Source organism: Amblyomma americanum, chromosome 6 (genome assembly GCF_052857255.1).
Source record: "Amblyomma americanum isolate KBUSLIRL-KWMA chromosome 6, ASM5285725v1, whole genome shotgun sequence".
NCBI classification, from domain to species: domain Eukaryota; kingdom Metazoa; phylum Arthropoda; class Arachnida; order Ixodida; family Ixodidae; genus Amblyomma; species Amblyomma americanum.
The window spans coordinates 50,225,310-50,243,964 of NC_135502.1; the positions used below are offsets into that span (position 1 = coordinate 50,225,310).

The following is an 18,655-nucleotide window of genomic DNA, read 5'->3' on the forward strand; positions in this document are numbered from 1 at the left end:
TCACCAAGAGAGGTCGCTTGCTTTGTCTTCATTTTCTCATCCTGCCTCCTTCCACGAGATGGCGCAACGCAGCCAAGCCATGGGTGGCCGGCACGACTACATGTCTTTTGCATGCCCAGACGAAATTTATTAATTTTTCCCCCTTTTGTTTTCGACCAAAGTTAACCGGGTGGAAGCGGCAGCTGCAGCGCTACTAGCTAGACTGCGGCGCCGAAACCCGCGATGATGAGAAGCTTGAGCCGACGAGGCCTCAACTTCACCTTGATCTCAAACTGAACCAGGTTAACATTTGATCCCCATGCGGTGCCTACTTCAAGAAGTAACAACCATAACGACGCTCTCCCTGCCTCATGAAATAACTACTTCCGGGTAGAGGTAGTCTAACCGCAGGACTGCGCTCTCGATAACGAAACCGAAGCCGGTACCAAAACGAAATAACGGATGCGAGCGCCTTCTGGCGGACGCCGGCGGTTGTCTACTCCGGCGCTGCAGCGCACCGGCAAGCCAAGCGAGCGACGGTTGGTGGGGTGTGCGCGAGTGCGATCGAGCTTCCGACACGGGCTGCGCCGAGAGCAGCCGCCAGCGCGCAAAAGCGAGACCGCGGCGGTTGGGTGAGAGGGGCTGGGCACTGCCTGCGTACGGCTACGAATTCGTCGCGCGCCGTTTTGATCACGGAGAGCGCGGCTTCGGTGGCGCGCGCGCTTCATTACACGCCGTGTAGACTGCGCTTCGCCGGCTGCTAACGGGCACGCCGGTCGCGGATCCCTCTCGCCCAGCGTCGTGACCCTTCTCAAGAACCATGGCGGGAGGATCGTCGTCCACGACCGGCAGAAGCAGCGGCGGCGTCGGCAAGGAGCTGACGCACTGGCTCAACGTGACCTGGGCCGATCTCGTGGAACGGTTGGCCCTCTTCTTCTACACCGACGAGTCGTTCGAGACGCTCGACTACCTCAACGTGATGCTGCTGGGATGGGCGCTGTTCGGCCTCTTCGTCTACGTCCTGGGCACGCTCCTGGCCGAGCGACTGGGCCGTCGGCGCCGCGTCGCCGCACCGGTAACGCGTGCCGACCAGCAAGGCCCCGTCGACGAGACAGTGACCGCTGCCACAACGGCCGAGGAACTGCAGTCGTCGCACGTGGCCTCAGTGGCCCGGTGGGCGAAAGGTCCCAAGGAAGACGGTGTGCCGTTCGCGGTGTCGGCTTCGGGCTCGGACCCCGACGCCGTGCTCTGGACCAACCGGGTCCTGACGTGGGTGCTAGCGCGCGCAGACCACGAGTTCCTCTCCAAGCCGTGGATTCAGGCACTCAACGAGAAGCTGGAGAAGTCGCCGCCTAAGGTGAGTTCGCGGCCTCTCGCTTGCATCGTGTCGGCATCAAACTGTTTGAACGGATAGCTGGAGATTCCAGTAGACGGACAGAAGACAAAAAGGTAGAGGTACCATCGCTAAGCATCATTACACTACAGTGCTTCTCAGTTTTCGCTCACGTCCTTTCCGTGGCGGCTGTTTGGCAGCGTCGGTGACTCTAATTACAGCGACGATCGAACAAGTGTGCGCCCGGATGGGGTCTTCTCACACCATCACAAAAGGACGACTGCGGCAGATAGATGGCTTCAAGGAGCGCGAGCAAGTGACGGCTGAAGCCGAAGGATTAAGATCAATCGACATCCCTCTTGACAGAGACAAAATAGTATGGAACAGATGACAGAGCATTCGTGCTAGCACTGCGGGAACGTCAACATCACTGCACGCTTACATAGATACACAGGCACAACTGGCACAGGCATGCGAGCGAATGTAGACATAACCGCGAAGATGTCCGGAAAACAGCGCTGCCGCACAGTGTTTCGCTTTTATCGATACAAAACAGCGACGATTCATACGATAGCCGTGTTTTGTTTAACGCGCACGCAGGTGGTAATTGCACGTCATACTCTGCAACGCAGGCGCATTCAGATGGAGTAGCAGAGTTCTACACTAGTTAGTGGTTTATGGTAGCACACACCAACGCAACAAAGGAAGGTTACAAGAGAATAACAAAACAGCCCATGAACAGCATTATTCGAAGCTCGATACGTCACAATGGGAGGTTCGCCTTTCCCTGCAACGCGTCATGAAAAAGAGAGAGAGAGAGAGAGAAACGTGGAAAACCTGCGCGGATGAAAACAGCTGTCCAAGCAGACGCGTGTGCTGCGTCGTCTGCTCGCTCGCGCGCCTCGCGTGATTGGTCGTTCGCGCAGTTGGCACGCACAGCCTGTGCAGCTTATTGATCGCAGCGAGCCGTAGTTTCTTATTTATTCTCCGCGACTCTGAGCTTTATTTGCCTTTTGTCACCGTTTCTCTTTTGCCCTCTTGCGAGAACGTTTGAGCAGACGCTGCTCGACTACGGAATATATTGGCAGCGACTGCCTACCATACACTGCGCTGCAGAGCTGTACGGCACATTCAAGGAATGTTTCGCAAGGTCATTTATAGCATGCAGTGATTTCGCATGCCGGTGTCAGGCCACCATGGTCGTGCCTTGCAAGCTGAAGCGGATCCTCGTTTCTTCGGAAATGCTGCCTTGAGTTCATGCATCCGGTATGACGCACAATTGACCGCGGAACCCAGGACGGCTTGGTTACACGTATCTAGCGCTGACGAAACCGACCGACATCGAATCCCTCGTTGTGCTCTGTTTGTCAACCTACTTAAATATATCGCCGACGCGCGTGCTATGCCATAGCGGCGCTTATCTGCAAATGCAGGGCTTGGTCCTCCCGGCAGTGACCGCGCCATCTTTGGAAATGCGATAGCAGGCGATATCAGTTGGCCAACGTCCCCTTGTCCCCTTGCACGACGGCAAACTCGAGAGCATCTCAGTTCCTGTACTGCAAGAATGCCGCCGGGGCGCGGTCGCTCTGAATTGCGGACAGCGGCTGCACGATCAAATCGGCGAATCTTGGTTGGTCCGTTTACACCGCCTCTTTTCTACTCACTTCCATAACTCTTCCTGTCCGGAAGCGCATGTCCGCATGTAGATGGAACTTGACAAGTAACTTCGTGAAGCTTATCCATGCACGAATCACTAAAAGCTGGAAATGGAAACGCAATGAAGCCACTGAAAAAAAGTTTGAAGAAATAGTAGTGGATGTTAGTCATTCCGTGGCCGTCAATTGAGCATCAAATGTGAGAAAAAGATGGAGATGTCGCGGTTTCAGGTTCCTCGTCAGGCTGGAAGTATTTCTGCGTGCGTTTGAATACCTCCGCGAGCAAGATGCTTGAACTTTGATTTTCTTCTTGGTTTTAACCATATCGAAGCCGTCATCATCAGCCTAACTATGTACACGACTGGATAAAGACTTCTGCCATTGACCTCCAGTTAACACTGTCCCGTCTCGAAGTAGTGGCACAGCAGAAAAGAGAAATGGAATGGATTCCTAGAGGCACGCATTTGAATTATTCGACTATTATGTCAGCCTTGCGGTTGCAAATGCTTTCGTTTAGTTCCCTGTTTCCAAAACAGGCAGTCGCATACATGATGTCAGTTTTTATTACAGGGATTAATATCTTTTACAGACAAGTTGGCTTCAGCGAGCAGGCGACCCAGCCCTCCGCTGGCCACCTAATCAGGGCTCCCAACCATCGATGGTGGCATCACAATTGATACGTAAAGAACGGTTACTTAACGACGCCGCTTGCCCAGCTAGCGCGGAAAAGTTGTGACAAGGTTACTTGCGGTCAGATGTTGTCGCATTATGTTTCTGGAATGTCACAAATAAAACGTTGTAATAACAGTTCCCTAACCTTAATTAAGGCCGGAGCCCTCCACTACGGCACCTCTTTTTCCCTATCTTCTTTCAGTCCCTCCTTTATCCCTTCCCTTAAGGCGCAGTTCAGGTGTCTAACGATATATGAGACAGATACTGCGCCATTTCCTTTCCCCAAAAACCAAACAACCAACCAACCAACCTTAATTAAACAGATATCCAACTTTCGCTAAAATAATAACATAAGCCTGCAAGACCAGACGTCCCCCAATTGGTGATTACAACTGAAATAAACAGCACAATGAACAAAAGGAAACGCGGGCGACACGCGCTACGATACAGCACAACTAATGCAGCTCATACACTCACTTTCTGACAGATGCGATTGCCTCAAGCTTGTATCGCCAGTCGTGAAAGTTGTCCCAAAGGTTAGAGTAGTGATTGGGTAATATGTACAGTTTGCCGACCAAATTTTGGAGCTATGTATGCAACCTATGGCAGGCAACACCCGAGATATGGAGCTACAAAGTTCTGCTAGCTGGGTGTCATTGGTCTGCAAACAGTGGGAAATGTTATTAGCACAATGCTCGAGATATATTAGTAATGTCGTATAGTTACGACCTGAACATTATTTTGGGATTGGTGTTTTTATAGTCATGACTTGAACATTAATATGCATAGTTTGAGCGTTAAATAATGTGTACTAAATCATGGTGTAAAATGTTATTTTCATTTACAAATAATATTATACACCCTGATTTAACGTTATCATAACGTTCCAGTGTAACAGGCAACGTTACTATTACATCTACAACAATTTTAGACGTTTTTGTAACTTCCTATTCTGCCTGAGCGATGTCAGTGCACGTTAAAGATCCCCAGGTGGTCGAAATTATTCCGGAGCCCTCCACTACGGCACCTCCTTCTTCCTTTCTTCTTTCACTCCCTCCCTTATCCCTTCCCTTACGGCGCGGTTCAGGTGTCCAACGAAATATGAGACAGATACTGCGCCATTTCCTTTCCCCAAAAACCAATTATTATTATTATTATTCTGCCTGAGTAGTACCACTTGCTGAAAGACCCTGCATCCTTTCACAACGTGGTTACGAAGACAACACAATCTTTGAAGAACTGGATAAAACAGCGCTACGGAAGACGAAACTAGAGAAGGACTAACACCAGCGCTGACTGGTGTTTACATCGGGCACTTTCCTGTCCTCTTCATGCCTTCGCTCCTCTGTTATATGTGTCAACCTTTTGTATCTTTTTATCATGTTTTTCTTGTGTTTTGCTCATGCCATTTCCTTTATATGCAGCCTCACCTGTAGCAATAAACCATTTGGTTGCTAGTCAGCGCCGGTGTTTGTCCTTATTTTGTCTCGTCTTCCGTAGCGTTGTTTTATCAAGTTCTTCAAAAATGTACCAACCAGCCCGTATTTGCCCTCTTAATTCTACAACACAATCTCTTTAACCTGGGCGTATAAAAAGCGTTACCTGTGTAACCAAACCCTTCTTCAAATTGCTCACTGCTGCACCAGAATCCGAGATGCAGCGACAAGGTCTAAGACGAGGGCTGGCGCGAATTTAGGCAACAAACTTCATGCTTCCAATTTATTATAGATCCTCTTTCTGCTCGCGCACCGGCATGACATGTACGCGTTGTCGGCTCATTTACGCCTACACTGTGCACAAAAAAAGAAACATGAAGCAGGAGCTGAGACAGCCAGTGGGTGCCAGACACACTCGCCCGCTGCGCCGCCATGCGCGTGCCGGCGTGCGTACGGCCGCATCAAGAACAAAACCAAGAGCGGCCCCCTCAAGGACGGCAGACAGCCGGGGGTCAAGCGATTCCCGCCGCCGACACTGGCCCAGAAGGGGCACAACGTGAAATAAAAGTAACAACAACAATAACCGAGAAAAGCCTACTCGTACACTGGCGTCTTTCTTTCTGGTTTATTATTTTCTTACGTCTTAGTTCTGCGTACGCACGTCAATGAGAGAGAGAGGGGGCGTGAGAATGGTGACGAAGTGAAAGAGAAGGAGAGACTGTGGAGGAAGAAAAAGCAGGGTATATCCTCTTTTGGTGTGGAAAGAAGAATAACGCACAAGGAAAACGGCCCGTTTTCTTTCCGTTGTATTCCCCCCCCCCCCCCCCCCATTTCACATCTCTCTCTCTCCCCCCGGCCGCCAGTTCTCTGCTTGTTGTCGCGCGGTTAGGCGCATCTTTTTCCGCCAACCTTGAAGAGTCGCGTTCATCCGGCATGGCCTTAGCGCGCTGCCTATGGATGTCGCCCCTGTTTAGCGCCTGCGCTCTAGGACGTCAGTTGGTCTTTATTCCGCAACTCCCGGAGCACTGGGTAACCGAAGAAGGCAACCATTTTTTAAGTACGCTGCTTGTGGCTCACGAATAATCTTAATTTGTGAAATGATTATTAAAATTATCTTCGACTTGACGCCCTGGCTAAAGAATAACAGCCGGTAAATTAATAAACAGAGAGGATTAAGGGTCTTGATATTTCTCTTTTCACAGGCTTAGACGTCACTAAACATCAAGGTCACCCCTAGCAGTCGGTTTGGTGGGTGAAAGTCCTGCTGCTATCACGATGTTTAGAGAGTCGCATCTAGGTGCATTGTAATTTGGCTTCTTCGAAGGATTGTCAATCTGTTCGCGATTGTCACACAGCATGAAACGCTTGGCACTGAAGTGTTACATTGTTGTGCAAGTTTGCGGTTGACGTATAGCTCTAACGATAACCGTGAAAAATGAAAAATGAACTTTATCCGGTAGGTGAAGACGACTCTGATGTTGTTTTCGCCTGCATATGCACTAATGGAAGGACAACAGCGGAACAATCCATGATTCTTACCCAGAGAAGAGGCACGATGATAAGCTCGCGTAGTCATGAAAGTTTGCGAAGACTGCATCAATGAGTTCTTGCAGAGCGCCTGTGAGCAATTAGGCTCCTACCCTAGTGAAATCATTTCGTAAATGACCTTGCAGCCTCCTTCGAGAATTCCTCCTTCGTGCATGCATATAAAGATTTGAATGGAGGGCCATTAAATCCTCATTCATGCTTTCCAAATTGCACGGGTGACATGTTGTCGCGAGCATTTGGTGCGTTGTTTTTTTTTTCCGCATTTCGTGCGGTAATTACTGTCTTGCGTAGGTCATTCTCACAATATCCTCGAGCAGCTCAGCCTCAAGTCAAACTTAAGGACTTTCGAAGGCATACTTCGCAATTGCTTTGGAAGTCCGCTGGTGAACATCTGAAGTTCCAGAGAACCACCTTTACGCAATGTGTGGTCAGGAGCTGTCAGAAGAGCGGCCTTCCATGTGATGCCGACTAACGCAGCACACATTGATTGATTGATTGATTGATTGATTGATTGATTCAATTTTATTTCTCAACATTCATACAAGGCATGCTTGTGAAGACATCTGGATCCCTAGCTAAAAGCTAGTTGGGATCCATGCAATTCAGTTTCAAAGAAAATTGCAGGCATAACTAAAATTAATTACATACATATAAAAGCTCATGAAATTAGAAATACATAAATGGGTACATAGAGCAACAATATTCAGAGCACCAAGCCTCTTTTACATACGCATACAAACACACAAAAATACATGAAAAGAAAAAACGCTGGCTTCACTCATTTTTTATAATATCTCTATAGACAGCGTTTCTTATGTGTTTAGGGAGATCAGGTAGCGACATGTTAATTGAATCTGTGGATTCCTTTAGCGGTAGCTGTGATATCCGCCACTTTTGCCCTCTTTAATAACCGCACCCCCCCCCCCCCTTTTTTTTTTCCCAAAAAAACTTTGCCCGGCTCCTTACAAAGCTGGTTTCTTATTGAGAGCCTGAGATCGACACCTAGTGGCCTCCTTGCTCTTTAAAAGCTCGCTGTAATCCGAAAACGCCGGCCGCGCTGGCAAGCCACGTTTGGTGACGTAACCTGCGGCAGGGATTCGGTGTTGACGGCCGCTTTGTTTTCTTGTTTGCGTTTGCGCGTGAGTCTGTCGGTCTTTGCTGACTCGTTTAACTCGTCGATGGCACAACACAAAAACTTGCCTGCCAATTGTCCTGATGACAGCAAGGACAACACAGGAGGCCTGCTTGATGGAAAAGCTGTGTCTTCGAAATTGCTACTTGCTCTTGTTGTTTGATATCACCGCGTGTTCGTATACGGGAAAGTAAACGCAGCTCAAGAGGGAGACCATGCTTGGATTGATCTGGGCTCGCCGCTGGTCCCAGGGCTCCTGGGTCTTGTAACACGCTTACCTGGCCATCAGTTCGTTACCTGCGCTCTTCGAGAGCACCCCCCCCCCCCCTTACCCTTAAACATACAGATCTTCCTTCCTTGCACCACTCAAAGGCTGTAACCGAAAGCGGCAATGTTTGCGCAGCGGTCCTCCTTCACTGCGGTGGTGTTACGCTGTGGTTTTTGTCAATGTGGGCTGGTAGATCTGTCGGTGGGTTACAGGGGGAAGTTGCTCTTTCTCCTCCTCTACATCTGAAACATTTAATTGTCATGTTTCTTCTTTACTCCTCGACTGATTGTGATTCATCGGTCTGCCATCATCGAATGTGGTGCAGAATATTAAAAAAAAAAAAACCAGAATCCGAGAGTCATGAATTCTGAATTTACTTACTTACTAAGTGAAGCGTGTACCACCGTCCCGTGTCCTTTTGAGAGTTGTATGAGGCGTGCTAATGGACAAGCAGAAAGAATTTTATTGTCAGTAAATCAAGAGCTCTATTTCTGGCAGGCCACCGCGGTGGCTCAGTGGTTATGGCGCTGGGCTGCTGACCCGAAAGACGCGGGTTCTATCCCGGCCATGGTGGCCGTATATTTATGGGGGCGAAATGCTAGATGCCCGTGTACTGTGCGACGTCAGTGCACGTTAAAGAACCCCTGGTGGTCGAAACAATCCGGAGCTCTTTACTACGGCGTCCCTCATAGCCCGAGTCGCTTTGGGACGTTAAACACCTATAAACCAAACTATTTTAGGCTTACAATGAAAGCGAATTTTCGTCGTTAGGTATGCTCTAGCCCACTAGATAATAAGGAAACAATCAAATAAATAGCCTGCTGCGCGTCAAATAGGGAGTAATATATGCCGCACGTAACAAAAACAAGCATGTTGTCGCTCGCCGCGTTGGTATTATAATTTTTTTCTGACACAAAACATGAAAGATAGAGAAATAAAACGCCAGATTTTAATGTGCTTCAAATCATCAGAGACTATAAAATGCAGTCGCAACCCCTGGCGGCGTGCTACACACAGCGGACGCGTCTTGGAGCTCCAGGACGAACGTCTGCACCTTTTCCATTCCAATTAAACTCTGCATCAAGCCAGCTCCGAATTCAGGCTAGACTAATTTCGAGCCCACTCGATGTGATTCGAGTGCAACGCTATTCAAACGCGCGAACAAATCTCCGACGCGACGATTTTCATCGGTAGCCTTCCTAGCCGCGCTAATCCCAGACTATACGGGGGGACTTTCTGTATGACTGAAGCTGCCACGTCATTCCTCGCCTCGCTGTTCTAACGGTGCGTTTTGAATATTCATACAGTCAACGCGTTGGCGTCGTCGGCCTCTCTAAATAAGGAGGTGCGCTCCGACTTGAAGCTCGTCTTTCAATGGCGCCGTCATTCCTTCCCCCCCCCTTCCTCTCATTATCACCTTGTCGTCGGAATCCGCGTGGCCGTACACGAATACCGGGAGAAATGGGCGGCCAAAATTAGGCTATATATATGCGTAACAGATTATTTCTTCGGGTGGTCTTTTGTTTGCCTTGCATGCGATGCATACCTCGTACCCTGCAGAAAGGTCCGCCGCCTCCTCGCATTGTCGATGGCCCGGGGCTATTGTCTTTGGTTGGAGGCCGGCGAGTTTAACCGGATTAGCCTGACTTTGTCGGGCTTTCTTCCCATATTGGTTTACATATGATGTAAACGAGACTTTTTTTTTTCTTCAGAGATCGTGTTCGATTGCACGTGTGTTGGAACCTGTTAGTTACCCTTCAACGTGATCGAAAGTTGTTAACATTGTCTCTTGCTTCGTACTTGACAGCTGCCTTGGCAAGGGGTGAGCCTTCCGGAATATAGAGGTGAATTGGAATTGCGTCCCTATTTGTTCAGCCCCCTGCATCAAGGCTGTGTTTTATTTTTGTTCGTTGCTCTGTAGATTGCTGCGTCAGAGAAACCTGTTACTTTTAATTTATCGTGCGTTCTCTCCGGACTCTATTTCTGCTTCGCGATACTGAGCGGTTTTATATGTAGTTTATTTGACACTCTCATTAGTTTGTTTCCTAGTTTGAGAGTTCGAGTTAAAAGGGAAAAGAAGCAGACGTAGCCACTGAGCGCAGACGAAGACTACATTTTCTCTTCGTTCAAGTTAAAAAAAAAGAAAAAAAAACTCCGAAGAACTCGCACACATGCATGGCCTGAATAGTGGCTTTTTTATAAAACTGCTCACGGCCACAGGGCTTGGAAGCGCGGGATAATTTAAATATTTTAAATGCGCTGAAATTTTCCGCCTCTGGCGCGCCCCGTTGCGGACGAAGTGCTCCTTCATCCCGGCGTCTGCAAATCGTTGCTGCGCTCTGCAGCCCTTTTCTCGGGCCCGCGCTACGGCGGGGCGGTTCTCTTCGGGGGGATAAATATTAAGAAGCTTGGTCAGCTGCCAAGGTCGCTCGGCTGCTTTTCTCTCTATTCCATTTTTTTTTTTTCATTCTCATGCTGCGCTCGACCGTCTTGCTCCCTTTCTGGGCTCGTCTGGTCTTCCTCTGTACTTTCCCTTTGAGCAAACGCGGGCGCCTGCTCAGCCTCCGCGACTGGGCAATGGAGTACTGTAAATAGTCGCAACGCTAGACTGCAGCGGATTTCTGCGCAGTTCGATGATGGCATGATCCACTTGCGTCCGCTTTTCCTGATTTCAGAAATAACGCACCCGCCGCGGTGGCTCAGTGGTTAGGGCGCTCGACTACTGATCCGGAGTTCCCGGGTTCGAACCCGACCGCGGCGGCTGCGTTTTTATGGAGGGAAAACGCTAAGGCGCCCGTGTGCTGTGCGATGTCAGTGCACGTTAAAGAACCCCAGGTGGTCGAAATTATTCCGGAGCCCTCCACTACGGCACCTCTCTCTTCCTTTCTTCTTTCACTCCCTCCTTTATCCCTTCCCTTACGGCGCGGTTCAGGTGTCCAACGATATATGAGACAGATACGGCGCTATTTCCTTTCCCCAAAAAACCAATTATAAATTATTATTAAATAACGCCTCCCGCGTGCGATAATTTGGTTAATATCAATCGTCTTTCGATTGATATTAACCGAGTCTTTGATATTAACCAAGTAATATCAATCTTCTTTCGATTCGTGGCTTTCCCCATGCAAACTTGAACGAAGCAACGCCGCAACGAAAGCAGGCAAGCTAGGCGGTAACGGACGTGTGTGGTGTGCGAAAGAAAGTGCTGGAAGGTGTAAAAACCCTACTTTTAACGCCGTACCAAGTGCCTGAACGTGTTCGCTATAAGGCGGCTGGCTTCCGCTGGCGAGGGAAGATAACCGCGCGAGTGCAACGCAAGCAGCAAGCGCGTCCTTCTGTGTGCGCGCGTGCGTCCTAGCTCGTCCTCGTGCTGTCCCTGCATGTAGAGGCAGGCAGAGGCTCTTTTATTTTTTTTTTATTTTTTATGCCTCACCATAATTTATGTCCCTGCATGTAGTGCGCGCATCTTCCAGCTGCTAACACTAGTACAATCTCTTGGAACCGAAAGGCAACAACCTTGTTTAGTTCAAACGTTCTGCAAAGGCGATCTGTTGGGTGTACCGAATGAGGCTTTGCATAATCCCAAGTGCGCGGGACGCGAAGACGGTGCACTCTTTCTTTCTTTCTTTCTTTCTTTCTTTCTTTCTTTCTTTCTTTCTTCCTCCTTTTCTTTCTTTCTTCCTTTCCTTTCCTTCTTCCTTTCTTCCTTACCGTCTTTCTTCCTTTCCTTCTTTCTTTCTTACTTTCCTTCCTTCCTTCTTTCCTTCCTTCCTTTCTTTCTTTCTTTCTTTCTTCCTTCCTTCCTTCCTTCCTTCCTTCCTTCCTTCCTTCCTTCCTTCCTTCCTTCCTTCCTTCCTTCCTTTCCTTCCTTGTTTCTTTCTTACTTTTTCCTTCCTTCCTTCCTTCCTTCCCTCCTTCCTTCCTTATTTCTTCTTTCTATCTTTCTTTCTTCGTTTCTTTCTTTTTGTTATAGCTCTTTTGTTTCCTTTATTTCACCGTTATCTTCTTCCTTTCCTTTCTTTTGTTCTTATCTTCTTTCTTCCTTCTTTGCTGCTGTCTTTCTCAAATATTTCTTTGTTCCTTCTTTTATTTCTTGCGCTTTCTCACGTTCATTCTTTTCGTCTTTCGTTCCTATCTTCCTTGCTGTCCTCTTTATTAGTTATTTATTTTTCCTTCTTTTCTTTCTTTCGCTTTGTCATGTTCGCTCTTTTCGTCTTCCATTATTTTTCGTTGTACACTCGTTCTCAACTTGCCTATACACGTTCTTTATTCTTTTCGTACGAAATTTCTTTCTTCCTTCATCGCTCCCTCTTGTCGCGCGCACGATAGCCACCGTCGGGAGTCCCCTGCACGGCGCACAGCAACGCTGGCAGCAACGCTGGCAGCTTTGCCAGTGCTCGAAGGACGCGACGCCGTTTAGCGCCGCGCCGAGTAGTCCCTGCGCGCGCATAATCGCCCGCGGCAGGACGGAAGGCTCTGTTCTCCCACTGCCCGTGCTTGGCTGCGCGGAACGCAGTAATGGGCCTGCCGCCGCCATTTTGTCGTGTTTTCCGGGCAGGTTGCCCCATGTTACGCTGACCAAACTTTACGCAAATGAACGCGAGTTCTCTCGCACGGAGGGAGCCGCATGCAGTGGGTCCTTGTACCGGCTAACAATTACCGCTGTCTTCCTCAACTAGCGAGTATAGTTAGGGCGCCTAATTAACTCCGGAGTCTTGAAAGGTGAAATTGGGCAAGGCTTTGCCAGGTTTAATCTTGAAAGTGCTAGGTAATCGCAAAAAAAAAAGGAATGCAAAATTAAGCGTTTCCCCCACGACCGAACACTTTTAAGTACGGGCAGTAACAACGAAAATGTCAGCGTGAGCAACTGGTCTCGGTGCAGAGCATGTAAGGGACAATGCTTGAAGTTTCTTCAGGCATTATTCTGGTAACTCTTTCTTTCTTTCTTTCTTTCTCTCATTCTTTCTTTCTTTCTTTCTTTCTTTCTTTCTTTCTTTCTTTCTTTCTTTCTTTCTTTCTTTCTTTCTTTCTTTCTTTCTTTCTTTCTTTCTTTCTTTCTTCTTTCTTTCTCATGCGAGTGACCGGTAGCACGCAAGCCAAGAAAGAGCATGGTGTTTTAATGACGACGCTGCTCTGTGAATCGCGCGAATATAACTTTTTTTTTTTCATTAGCGGTTAGGAGAACAAAAAGTAGGCGAGCTAAAGGATCGCAGCCATGGTAGCTTTGTGCAAATCATAAGGGGTAGAATTAATGTTGGGAAATGGACAAGGAACAATGTAGTTTGGTAGTAAAAAAAAAAGTATGGAAGACAAGCGGACTGCGCTGTCCGTACCTGACAGGCATGTCTATGCAATATTTGGTCAGCGTTTCGACTAATGTGCGGTGTACTTACGTCGCACTGAGTCGAAATTTTCTTTTTCACCATAGTGGGGTGTAAGCAGCTCGAAACACTGTGTGCTGTTTGGTGTTATATTTTAGAAAGCCATTGTCGATGCGTTTTAACCAGAAGGGCGTGATGAGTGGCAAAAAAATGAGCGTCGTTGAGTGGTTTGTTACCCGCCGTGGTGTCTCAGTGGTTAGGGCGCTCGGCTACTGGCCCGGAGTTCCCAGGGTCGAACCCGACCGCGGCGGCTGCGTTTTTATGGAGGCAAAACGCTAAGGCGCCCGTGTGCTGTGCGATGTCAGTGCACGTTAAAGATCCCCAGGTGGTCGAAATTATTCCGGGGCACACAACTACGGCACCTCTTTCTTCCTTTCTTCTTTCACTCCCTCCTTTATCTCTTCCCTTACGGCGTGGTTCAGGTGTCCAACGATATATGAGACCGATACCGAACAATTAAAAAAAAAAGAGCGGTTGTTTTGAAAATGTCGTTTCAGAACGAAGCGCTTCGCATTTCGTTAAGGTTACCTCGCAGAATGTCGACGAACAATGGCTTGTGAGTGTAGCTAAGAGCTTAAGTTTGTTTGGGATACGTTCTGCTTTGTTGTTTCGCATTCCGGTGACAGTGCGGTGGCGTGTCGACACAACTATGCCTGCGCGACACGACTTACGGTCTTTCCTACCTCTTTTTTTTTTAACTTAGGAAACAATGAGGAGACAACACGAATGCTCCTTCGCAGAATCAGGAGGCACCAAACGCATTCACTTGCAATTATATGAACGCGCCACTCGGGGGCGAAGCCTGACAGCTGGGCTGTATTTGTACTTTAGGTGTATATAGCTGCTGTCTGCAAAACAACACAGATATAAATGAATAAGTAATGTCATCGAAGAAGCTTGGACACCATTGGTCGAAACTAATTCCGGCACCGGCGCCGTTCTTCATAGCACCCGCTGTGACAAATGAAATTCAATCTATAGATCGATCAGTTCATTCATCGATGAATCTTCAAAGCACCACAAAATGTGCTGGTTAGTTTGGTGCAAGTTTTGAAAAACAAATTCGAACATGTGAAATTCAGTATTACGCTTTCAGCATTTCCTTAGAAATAAATGATCGCTAACACCGGTGAAACCGAATGTGTGTTCTGTGAATTCTAATAACAGATGTTCTTTGTTGTGTTCAGTCCCGACATTGTGTACACCTGTGCATATAAACTGGCTCACATGGGCCCGCGGATTTTATGCTGCACTACTTCAGACAGGAGCCAGGAAATGCTAGGGGGGGTACGCTATCGTTATTCTTCGTACTAGCGACGTCTGGCCCCACTAATATCACTTTTCTGGGGCACACGAGAGTGTATTAATTTTTATTCAAAGCACTCAAGAACCTGGTCTTTTGTGGCTCCCCCTTTTTTGTAAAGCAACCACGATATCCCCTCTTTTCCTTTTAGTTTCTTCGCCATGGAAAATGACCGATGCACATGTTTTATTTAAAGACGTGTTCAGTGAACGGTCGACCCCCCCCCCCCCCCCCCCCCCATGAAAAATAAAAAAAAGAAAGGGAGATGGGTGTTCGCACGGTCGAACGCCTCAAATGATGGTCTTTCAAAAGGCCTCGGTTTCCGTGTGGTCCCTTGTGAACAGGTTTGGTTCTCAGCCAAAATTGGGCTCGCACGGTTGGACGCCTCAAATTGAGGCCTTCGAACAGTGCTGGGCTACAGTGCGGTCATGTCATCCCGCTTTCTAGGCAATGAGTGGACTTCCGCAGAATTAGTTAGGGTGTGGAACTTTGACTATAGAGTGGACGCTAAAAGTGTTGTTTTATTGTTTTTTTAAATCCTGAAGATGATTTAACGTGACTGCTTGTTTTTGGTGGTGATAGAGAAATAAGTTAGTAGTAATAGCTATTCGCATGGCTCTACAGAGTCGAGCTGATGCTACCATATTGGAGAAGATTACTGCTCAGCGTTATTTTGTTCGAGTACGACAAGAATGCCCGTAAACTTAAGGGAATGCTTTTACGCGGTTGACAAACGCACACTTAGTACCTTCTACGCTGAGTTCTTGTTCTGAGCTGCATAGTAAAGATCCGCAGATTTGAAGTAAAAAAAAGCAAAGTATTAGGAGTGAACAAAATAAAAGGTATACATAAACCCCTTTCGTTAAGGCAGCCGTCGTGGCCTACATTATAATGCGGCCAGTCTCTCACTTCAAGCCACAAAATTAATGTTCCAGTGTACCTCTGCCATTATTTGGACCAAACAGGCTATTCGATCCCGTTATGGTTCAGTGGCTGCGGCATTGGGCTTCTCACCAAGAGTTCGATCCTAACCACGGAGGTGAACTGACAAAGACAAAAACAGAGAAACAGTATTTAAATTTTAGTGTACGTTAAAGCACCCCGGGTAGTCGAAATCGATGCGAGTCCTCGTTACACGTCGGGTACCTCCGCTCGCAGTGCTGTCTCAATAGGCAAAATCCCTTAATCGTCTTCGTTAACCGTTGCAGAAACTGTACTCCCTGTCTAGGGGACACCAGGAGGCCCACACGAAGCGAAGCCGAAGCGCCGTTTCCTCGAGAGTCGGTTCCTTCCTTGTGCCACCCAATCGCTTCCTTCCTGCACGCCAGCTATGCCCCCCCCCCCCCCCCCCCCCCCCCCATGCAGCTGAGGGCGCGGCCTGCCGGCGGCGTAATCGCGTCCTAATTATACGGCGGCGGAAAGGCCCACTTTCCCGTGCGATGCGAATCAGCCCGTCTATACTTGGCCGGGAACCGCGCGTGCATCGCAGTCTATGTGAAAGTGAATCGGCTGAGCGTTGACCCAGCCAGATTGCTGCTCGAGACTCTCACGCATGAGGCCCTGCTGTGAAAGGGACGCTAAAGCATCAGCCTTGCAGCTGGCGGCGAGCGTGCAACGCTGGCACAGTTACTCCCTCTACTCGACAGAATGACACGCACAGATGTGAATGGGCTTTTCTAGAGCGCGTGAGCAGTGTGCTGCTGAGTAAGTAAATAGGAATCTTAGCGCTACTGCTCTCTTTGTTAAAGTGGCGCTTGTGTCTTTTCCGCTTCGCTGCGTGTGCGGATGTGTTTAGGGCAGTAATCATTAACTGTTAAACCTAGTGCTTACTGAAATTTAACTTCGTTTGCTCCACAGAGCACCTACCGAGGTCTGTAGAGGCGCCTGATCATGTAGGCATACTACAGCAAGAATCAGTATGGTGGCAATCGGTTTCGCGTCTACCGAAAAAGAACACATCTTCCCTGACGTCAAGATCAGTGGCCCTAGAATAAATAAAGCGGTAGAGCGCAGAAGAACGGAGGGGTCAGCCTTGCACTCAGATTTTGTAGCGATAGCTACACTACGCCACCTCTTCGACCCTTCAGCGTGGCACCACTTGAGCTCCGTGGCGGCGCCGTTGGTCACGTGGGTTGATCACGTGGTGCGGGCGTTGGTCACGTGGTGTGGAGCAGCTGATGCTGCCGGCGGCACGGCGCGCAACAGCTGCAACAAACAGCTGTGCGCATGCGCCGTGTGAAGTGGGACGAAGATGAAGGGACGCCCAACGAAACGGAGCGGCGGAAGACTGACTTTGCAATTCGACTGGGCTAGTTCCACTCGGCCAGACGCAGCTATCGCGTCACTCCAGGTTTAACCAGAACTAAACCACAGCCAATGTTTTTTTTTTGTCTTCCAGAAAGAAAAAAAAACTGCAGCAGATCATGTTGATCCGAATAAACTGAGGTTAATGTAGCCGCCTTCATTTTGATTATGGCTTTGCGCTGCTGCAGTTATCTCCATTTTTGTGCAAGTTGTGACGGTCCCTCTAAAAGCTAAATTTTCGATGAAATCGCAGCAGTCTTTTCTGTTGCTTTTCATGTTACAGAGCGCAAATCGTGATAGCAGAACAGCGGTCTGAAAAATAAAACTGATTGTCGAGAGTAAGTTATCTCTTGTTTCGCCTGAGGTTGGCAACAATCGGGAAAAAACACGCTATTGCCACCGCCGTCTGTTTCTCTTGGGCTGCTGACGCAAGCGAGAAAGCAGGGCCACACTCACAAGCATTGTAAACTTTACGGCCGGCCAATGACATCGCAGAATGTCATTTAGAATCGTTACTACTGCCGTAACGTTCTTGATGCATGCTAAACAGGCGAAACATCTAAATGCGCGGCGCGGCGTGAAGCTCTGTCGAACTGAATTAATATACTACTCCGGTACCTTTCCGTGGTCACATACGTCAAAAGTAAGGTGTGTTGTCCCTTCCCTACTCGCTAAACCGCATTCTTCTGTATCTGTTAAGCGCGTCCCGGCTCTCGCTCAGTCTCTATATAGCCGTGTAAGCATGCGTTTTTTTCAGCATTGAGACGAGGTATAGTGGAGGAGGCAGCACGTCATAGCTGGAACGCCATCAAGCACAGGCTCAAGGACGACGGTTGGCTGGAATCGCTATCCCTGACACGTCCAAGAGCAGGGGGTAAAGGATGGAGGGGGGCAATGGATGCTCTGTCAACGACCGAGATCCCGGACTCGCATTCCTGGTTGGCGTCGCGATAGTGGGCAAGGCGCCAGCCGGGGTGATAACGACGCCCCCTGTGGTTGATTCCTTCCACAGCGCTGCTCCTTCCTGGCTCCTTTTGCTTCTGGCCTTTGCCGCTTGAAGCACTGTCGAATTACTCTGGCTGGTTACTGCGTATCGTTCGATCAGGGTTTACGTCGGATCAGGCCGACTGAGGTTTCATCACAAGAAGTGAAGCGGCAACGTTGGCCCTCGACAAAATTACGTTGCCATCGGCTGATGTTTCCAGCACAACATGCGCCGCTTCGGTAGCTTCGCAGCGTAATATTAGAATAAACAGTTAACGATAAAAGCCCCGTGCATTTGACAAAGTCCATGTAGGTGGGGCGCATCAACACTGTGAAAGAAAAGTAGCGACAAGACAAAAAATAAATGTTTTGACTCATTTCAGCGGTGGTTTGTGTATTGATCGCCCGTTCGAGCGAGCATAAGGACATTGGAAAGGCGCCACTATGGGGAAATTCCGTGTAAAAGAAGGTGCTCGTTGTGCCCGAAAGATTGGGCAGCGACAGCCCTATTTTTTTACGAAGGCGGGTGCGCGTAGATAAGAAGTACAGTATTGTAAACGTTTTTTTTTCACTGATTCTAGCTTTCGAACAGGATGAGAGCGCGGCCTGTTTACGAGCGTATTTTCGCAAATCCGATAAAGAAAAAAGTGCGTGAGATGG

At 48.5% G+C, this 18,655-nt stretch overlaps 1 protein-coding gene across 7 annotated transcripts in view; it reads left to right on the forward strand.

The window, feature by feature from the left end:
- Positions 1 to 298: 298 nt before the first annotated feature.
- The window catches only part of LOC144136778 (uncharacterized), a 203,603-nt gene continuing 185,246 nt past the window's right edge, over positions 299 to 18,655 (forward strand). For 2 of the 7 annotated variants that reach the window (XR_013315667.1, XR_013315669.1), the window contains exon 1: positions 299 to 1,336. Coding sequence is in view for 4 of the 7 variants with exons in the window: in XM_077669396.1 (XP_077525522.1) it covers positions 800 to 1,336 (537 nt within the window). In the remaining 3 variants the exon portion in view is untranslated. The remainder of the gene's footprint in view (positions 1,337 to 18,655) is intronic. The other 5 variants (XR_013315668.1, XM_077669396.1, XM_077669399.1 and 2 more) reach the window with 5 other exon arrangements.